We start from the raw sequence: 7,821 nt of genomic DNA, 5'->3' as shown, positions 1-7,821 counted from the left end.
GACTTCCAAGGTCCAACTCAAGGGTTCTGCACAGTAACAGGTGATTCTGGTAACATCTGGATGACTAAGGAAAGAAAGAGAAAATTTCACTGAGGCAAATATATGATACAAAGAAGGGTAAAGTTGCAAACCCTTGGTAGCAGAGGGCAGAAGGGCCCAGTGGGTCCAGGAGAGGTGGAGAGATCGGCTGGGGTGAGGGAGGGAGCAGGGGATTGGCCACAACCTCCACCTGTTGTCACCTCCTCACCCTAAAACCTTCTGTGACTCTCATCTGTGATGTCATCAGTGATGCAGGCCTGGGACCATATATCCCTAAGCCCCGGCACCCTCAGCCCTCAGTTGCTTCAGGCAACACGCCTATTGCGAACATGGACAATATTCTTATTTCTCTGAATAGTAATCCCGAATTATGGCAGAGCCTACGCTCAACCATTTTAAATTTGGACCCTCAATTTACATTTCTGGGGGTTTTGGCATTAAACTTTGTTTACTTGATGTACCTAGCCATGAGTTCATTCCTGTCAACAGCCTGGGACTGTAAAGATGACAAAAAGGTAAGGAACACCCATTTCTATCCCCATGTTTCTAAATGAGCTGGTCGGCCTGGAGATTGGTAGAACATGACTCTGCTAGAGGAAGAGGTGGGGCAGGGCTAGGGACTCAGGAGGACTAAGGTCTCACCTCGGGCTCAGAGGCTGCCTGCCTGGGTGTAGTGGAAGGTTCCGGGATAAAATCCCAAATACAGTGAGGTTGTGGGCACACGTAGAAAGCGTGGGTTCTCTGAAGAACAGGCTGTCCTCACTTGATGGAGAGCACATAACCATGGCAGGTGTCACTCCACCAAGCCTTCCTTCTTCCTGTGCTGATCAGGAGAGCAACATCCAGAGCTTCCAAGCTCTGTCCCCAGGATACAGGGTCCTCTCCTGAGGAAGCAGATGTGACTGCTGGATTCTGAGTCTGTGTCCTCCTTGAGCACAGGACTTCTGAGAGCATCAAGTGGAGATTTCACACACAATTCTCCTTTGAGCTTTTCAAAGAAGGAAAAAGTGGAAATATTTAATCACTTTAAAAAATTGACAGAAGGAAATAATATTCTATCAATTAAAATGAAGAATCACATTATTTGTGAATAAAGAGTGCCTACACTTCCTAGAGAGTGGAGTGAGAGGAGTGGGTCCCAGCCTCTCACTCCTTTTTTTGTTCCCAGTCTCAGGGAAAAGCCCAGAAGATAGGGAGAGGTGGAAGGAGAGGTAAGTAAGGTTCTAGGTAAGTAAGGTTCTGCCTACTCGACCTGAGCTCTCCAAGGGGGAGCCTTCCTGTTTCTTCTGTGAGGTCTCAGGTCCCTGATCTCTGAGGAAGTCACTTGCTAGACACAGTCTCTGTGGGGGTTGAGGGGAAGGTCTCCCAGAGGAGGCGCTCCCGGGAAGACAACGTGACGTGAGACACTTCTCAGAGTCCCTGCTTTGCCCGTCTGTGGCCCTGGGTGTTGCCCAGTAGGTGGCCATGAGAGGTGGTGAGGGGGTTGACCCCTGGGTTGGAGTCAGAATCCTGTCTCCCGACTGTGGGTCAGTCCTTTGACTTCCCAGAGGCTCAGCTTCCTCTCTGAGGTGACCCCTGCTGCCTGGGCTGCACCTGTTGGGTTTGAGCATCACGAGGGATAATGAACGTGAAAGTACTTTCTTTATAAATGAGGCCACACACACACACACACACACACACACACGAACCTTGTAGCATTGCTGTTGACATTCGACCTTGTCTGTGGTTCGGGGGCTGTCAGAGTTTACTATCCCGAGCGTCTCCCAGGAAGGGACTCCTGTGGTCCTTACTTCTACCTTCCTCACCTGTCGCCCCATCTCCTGGTTTCCCAGGTCGGAGGAGGTGCCCGAGGGAAGTAGAGGAGGAGAGGACGATGCTTTCCATTCTCACCAGGTGACTAATCTCCCCCTCTCTTTCCTGGTCCTTTTTCAAAGTGTGTTCTATGCATGTCAGGGATTCAGGGAACCCTGCCTTGGTCATGGGAGGGTGTAGCTGTGGGAACGGGTAAGTGTGTTGTGGAGTTGTGTGTAGGGCCAGGTGGGGGTGCAGGCTTCAGGTGGCCCCAGCCAGGCTGGGCCAGCAAGCCCTCCTTTCTGTGTTCTAGTCTCTGCCTCACCTTCGTCCCTCCCGTCTTCTGCAGGCCCTGGGGCGAGGATCAGGACTTTATGAACTTCCGGCGAGTACTATGTCCAGACCTGCTCTGTGACGTGTGTGACAGGGCAATGTTTGAGGTTATGAAGGTGCTATTCCGGCAGCGTCTGGACGATGATGATGCCTCCTCTACAGCATGTTCAGATACTCCAGATTCTCAAACAGAGTCATCAGGCACTTGGTCCGCAGCCCGCTCAGCGAGCCCTCCAGGAATCCCCCCAACAGCCCATCTGCTGGAGCCTCCTCCACCTCCTACCTCCATTCTTTCAACTGACCTGAAGACCTCCCAGACCTACCCTCCGTTCCCCAAACGGCCTTTTGCCTTTCGCTTCTCCCACCGCCTCGGAACACCCCCCACTCCAAGGCCATTTATTCCTTCACCAAAAGGGCTCCCTTGTGTAAACTAACACAGACCAAGAGCCCCGATAATAACTCCACCAGTTTCTTTTGGATAGTGTTTGAACATCTTTTCAATTCATTTACTTTCAGTCTTTTGTGTTCTCCTAATTTAGATGTGTCTCTTGTAAAGCACAAAGTTGTTTTTAGTGAATCCGGCCATCAACATTTACATTTTAATGAGAGCATTTAGTTGCTCCCAGTTAAGGTACTTCTTGGTAGATTTGGGTTTAAATCCTCATCCTCCCCTTGGCTTCACGCCTGTCTTGCCTCTTCCTGGTCCTTTCCCCAACTCCCTTCTTTTTTGCTTTCTTTTGAATTGACTCAACGTCTTCAAATAATTTCCTGCCATCAACTTGGCAGTTTCCAATATTTTACTACTTTTTGGTAGCAGAGATTGCACCATGTGTTATTAAATTATAAATGTCATTACCTAACAATTACAATCGGTGTAACCTGGCTTATTGTACCCTCAATGAATCCCCAACAATAAAGGAAAAATAAATAAATAAATAAAAGCAAAAGAAAAAATTATAAATGTCATTTATAATCCTCCTGATTATTGAGATTTAAAATTTTTTTTTTTGTTTTGGCTTGGCACCTGTGATTACGATGGTTTCGAACCCAGCCCGGGTCGACTAAACAACAGTGACAACTGCAACAAAAAAATAGCTGGGCTTTATGATGGTGGGCACCTTTAGTCCCAACTACTTGGGAGGCTGAGGCAAGAGAAGCGCTTAAGCCCAGGAGTTAGAGGTTGCTGTGAGCTGTGATACCACAGCACTTTACCCAGGGTGACGTAATGAGACTCTGTCTCAAAAAAAAAAAAAAAATTTTTTTTTAAACACAGAATATAGCATTATCATCTTATGAACAACATTCACTTGGATTTACTCATTTATTTACCCCATTTCTTTGCTTTCCATTTCCTCCTCCATCTCTAAACGACTAGGATCATTTTCTCTTCCCTGAAAATGCTCATTGGTGTTTTCTTTTTTTCAGGGCTACTTGTGAGGAATTGTTGTTTATCTGAAAATGTCTTTATTTCTTTATGATTTTTGAAGGGTTTTTGCTAGGGATAGAATTTTGAATTTTAAGAGTTTTATGGGTGGTGCCTATGGCTCAGTGACTAGGATGCCAGCCCTATATACCGAGGATGGCAGGTTCAAATCCATCCCCGGCCAAACTGCAGCAAAAAATAGCCGGGCGTTGTGGCAGGCGCCTGTAGTCCCAGCTACTCAGGAGGCTGAGGCAAGAGAATCGCCTAAGCCCAGGAGTTGAAGGTTGCTATGAGCTGTATGATGCCACGGCACTGTACCGAGGGTGATAAAGTGAGACTCTGTTTCTACAAAAAAGAAAAAAAAAAAAAAGAATTTTATTCTTCTGGCTTGGTGCCTGCAGCTTAGCGGCTAGGGTGCCAGCCACATACTCCAGAGCTGGCGGGTTCAAATTCAGCCCAGGCCTGCCAAACAACAATGATGACAATTGCAACCAAAAAATAGCCAGGCGTTGTGGCGGGTGCCTGTCATCCCAGCTACTTGAGAGGCTGAGGCAAGAGAATCACTTAAGCCTGGGAGTTTGAGGTTGCTGTGAGCTGTGACGCCACAGCACTCTACCCAGGGCGACATAGTGAAACTCTGTCAAAAAAAAAAAAAAAAAAAGAATTTTATTCTTCTGTCTTCTATTGTTTCTTTTCTTTCTTTCTTTTTTGAGACAGGGTCTCACTTTGTTGCCCTCAGTAGAGTGCTGTGGTGTCACAGCTTATAGCAACCTCAAACTCTTGGGCTCAAGCGATTCTCCTGCTTCACCTCCTGAGTGGCTGGGACTACAGGCGCCCGCCACAATCACAATGCCCGGCTGTTTTTAGAGGTGGGGTCTTGCTCTTGCTCAGACTGGTCTTGAACCTGTGAACTAAGGCAATCCACCCGCCTCAGCCTCCCAGAGTAAGGTCTTCTGTTATTTCTGTAAAGAAGTTAGCTGCCAGTCTTACTGATTCTTTGAGGATAATCAATCCTCATCACTTTCCCTCCTGCTCCCTGCCAACTTTGGTTGCTTTCTGTTTGCCTTTAAGCAGAATTTTACTATAATTTTTGTTTTTATTAATCTTTCTGAGAATTATAATAATTCTTAAAACTATGAGAATTTTTGTTATCCATTTTGAAAAACAGCCATCGTCTCTTAAAATATTGCTTCCATTGCATTTTCTCTCTCCTTTTCTTCCAGTACTTCAAATACGTGTTCTATTTTTCTGCTGTATCCTCTATCTTTTCTCTTCACTATATATTCTTTTTTGGTATTAACTTTGTTCTATTTTCTTAAAGTTATACTTTAAGAAAGAATAGTAAAAAATGAGAAAGTGAGAAAGAAATATTCTATTTTCTATGAAGTTAGTAGGCACATAAAGATTTATTTCCACAGGCCTCAGGAAATGCATAGAAATCACAGGACAATCTCTCTTCTTGCCAAAAAAAAGTTGCAGATGTTGGTTATTGTTTATCCTAGGAGGAGAACTGAAATTTACATTAGCAATGCTGTAGGAGATTCTTACACAAACCGATACCTAAAACCAGCCTGCAGTGTAGCTTTTAGCCCCCTGGTCAGGTGCCTAGACAGAAGCTGTAAGTTGCTGAGCATGACAGGGGACAGGAGGTAGTGACGATGGACGACAGGCATCTAGCAGGCAAGGAGCAAGGGGAGACTCCTTGCAATGAGGTGGTATTTTTCCTTTATTTCCCTTTCAAGTCATCTCTGTAGGAAGGTGCTGGGCAGGGGTCCCAGAGAAAGAAAGGGTCCAAGACACCTTTAACTGCCCTGCACGGAGGACACTGCTATAGCAGCTGGTACCAAAGAACCTCCTAGCTCATGGCTGAGGCAGAGTAAAAGGAATGCTTATACGAATCAATTTTGCTCAGAATTCTAAAGAGCCTAGCCTCAGCCTTTGGTGCAGTGCAACATATTCCCTCACCTGTGATCAGTGAAAAATTAGCTTTGTTAAAAGAAGTGTCTGGAGCCAACACAAGTTTCTGCTACCTTTATGCTCATAGTTAGGAAAAGATTAACTACTATGAACATTCTGATCAGTTAATTCCTGGGATTGTTTTATTCTTCTCAAAAGATTGTGTGCTTGTAGAATAACCCCCAAAAGCTAAAAATTAAAATGCAGCAGTTCGGGTTTGCAGTTCCTTAAGAATGGACTGCTGGTGTGGTTGACCTAATATCCCATCCCAAATCTCAGCCTGGGAAGCTGTGCGTCTCAGTTTTAAAGCACAAAAGTCAAGCGAGTCTAGAGAAGAACTGTCGTGATGCAGATTTAACCTCTGGAGTGAAGAGAGAGGGCAAGGAATACAGCAGCATTTATTATCCAGCAATTTCTGTCGCTGTGGTGACTAACCTCTGGCTTCTGTAGGGTCTTGAACTGCTCAGGGCCTGGAAACTCATAAAGTCACCACCTTCTGTAGGAAGGAGGATGTTCATCTCAGAAGATTTGGCATGGACTATCACACAATCCAGGGGATTCTTGCTCAAGTGAGCATGACAGCCATCTGTTTTGTTGATGGAAATGGTTGGCATTCTACCCATTACCTGAACTTTGACATCCCTACTATTGATAATCTCCAACATGCCCACCACGTCGTTAAATACCAGACCAAGTTTCTTACAGCTATCTACTGTAATGGAGTTATTTTTGCCCTTGATTTGCAACGCCGTGTTGACACACTTGTATATGTAAACCACCTGTTTCAGCTCTGGGTCATCAATCACCAGACTGATTTTCCACTCTCCACTTCCTGCCCTCCCAGTTCAAGTAGAGCTGGCTACTTCTTCTTGGCTGGTTTGGGAGATGGGCTGGTCTGGGTTTTGAATGCAGAGAGTGATTTGGGGCCACACCGTACTGGACCACTCTGTCTTCAAGGTAGTATTCTTGTGAGTTTTCGCGTCATTAGATACATATTTTAAGACGTGTGATGTTCTTCCCCTGATTAATCTGTGCAGACAGTGCTGAGCAGGATGCAGACTCAGCAGAGCTTGAACTGGTGGGGACTAGGGTAATGGGAAGTGGTGGGCCTGTGAGTGGAGGAGGAGGGCTGATCCAGCAGAGGGTCCAGATGGTAAACCACTCAGTTCTTTTGCCACAGGCCTCATCTTGCTCCAGGCCAGTCCAGTGGTATTGCACTCCATTACTGAGTTAAGCCTGTAGCTCTGTCCGTATACTCAAGTAAGCTTTGACCCAGCTAGATGCTTCTTATTCATATCCTTGTATTCCTTGAGGACTCAGTTTATATAAAACAGGGCAGCATCATTCATTTCTGTCACATAGAGGCCAGGCTTGGGAGCCACATCGGGCCCAGGGCCTGGATACTTTCATGGACAGCTGACAGGTACTTCTTCAGAAAAACTATCACTTCTTAGATCTGCTCTGAGATGGGTGACAACGAATCAGAAAGTCTGTTGGCTGCTTATCCTGAGAGGCTGTACTAAGAGAGCTTGCTTCAACTCCAGATCCACACGGACCATGTTCGCATGTTTCTGCACATCTCCCTCAACCTCTCTGCTGACCTTCAAGTACTCTGCCACAGGACAGGCAAGCAGCAAGTCAAATGCCTGGACACATGGAGGACCTGCCCCTAATTTTGAACTGTGTCCATATCCACAGTGTCAGGGGCAGGGGGTACTACCTCCAGGTGGCCCACTACCCTTCCCAATCTTTCTACCGTGTTTTGCATGTCAGCCATAATGGACCACCTCTGAGTCCACACTGAGATTAGCCACTCTCTTTACTGTATTTTCTAATTTTCATTTTTCCACGTTCCGTCATAGATATTTTCTTCAGACTTTTCTTTCACTTCATTAGTTCTCTCTTTAGCTGTCTTTAATTTGCCGTTAAGCCAATTCATTATGTTCTTAATTGTTATTATAATTTTTAGGCGTAGAATTTCCATTTTGTTCTTTTTAGAGTTTTTACTTAAATTTCCAATCTTGTCTTTTGTTTTGTGAGATATATCAATCAGTGTTACCAAACAATGTGTGTAAGATAATGCCATTAGCAGGAAGTAAGGCTAGCGCACCTGCTAGGACAGGGCACTCAGGTCATTAGGTACAACTTAGGGAAAAAGAAAAAGGCAAAGAAACTGATGATCATTTTGAAGAATATAATAAAGAAAAGGAGCCAGGAACTACAGAAAGTTGAGGTCAACCTGCCAAAGCATCTTAAAACAGAGACAGAGGCTCTTGATT

At 45.4% G+C, this 7,821-nt stretch overlaps 1 protein-coding gene and 1 pseudogene across 2 annotated transcripts; one reads left to right on the top strand and one right to left on the bottom strand.

Annotated features, from left to right (window-relative positions):
* The first annotated feature begins 1,815 nt into the window (after nt 1-1,815).
* On the top strand, nt 1,816-2,598 carry LOC128594893 (spermatogenesis-associated protein 31D3-like). Its single transcript, XM_053603798.1, has 2 exons — nt 1,816-1,932; nt 2,180-2,598. The coding sequence occupies exons 1-2, from the start codon at nt 1,913-1,915 to the stop codon at nt 2,595-2,597; spliced, it is 438 nt and encodes a 145-aa protein (XP_053459773.1). The 5' UTR covers nt 1,816-1,912; the 3' UTR covers nt 2,598.
* A 2,428-nt stretch (nt 2,599-5,026) lies between these two features.
* LOC128594889 (adenylyl cyclase-associated protein 1-like) lies at nt 5,027-7,319 on the bottom strand (annotated as a pseudogene). Its single transcript, XR_008382650.1, has one exon. The product of XR_008382650.1 is annotated as an adenylyl cyclase-associated protein 1-like (transcript).
* Between the last annotated feature and the right edge of the window lie 502 nt (nt 7,320-7,821).

The sequence above is a fragment of the Nycticebus coucang genome, chromosome 9 (assembly GCF_027406575.1).
Source record: "Nycticebus coucang isolate mNycCou1 chromosome 9, mNycCou1.pri, whole genome shotgun sequence".
Classification (NCBI taxonomy): domain Eukaryota; kingdom Metazoa; phylum Chordata; class Mammalia; order Primates; family Lorisidae; genus Nycticebus; species Nycticebus coucang.
The sequence above is the reverse complement of the archived record's forward strand: the minus strand, read 5'-3'. Positions and strand labels throughout refer to the sequence as shown.

Excerpts from the sequence above, each read along its gene's own strand:
- LOC128594893 (XM_053603798.1), top strand. The coding sequence starts at position 1,913 with ATGCTTTCCATTCTCACCAG. Across the intron at positions 1,933-2,179 it reads ATGCTTTCCATTCTCACCAG|GCCCTGGGGCGAGGATCAGG; the intron begins GTGACTAATCTC and ends CGTCTTCTGCAG.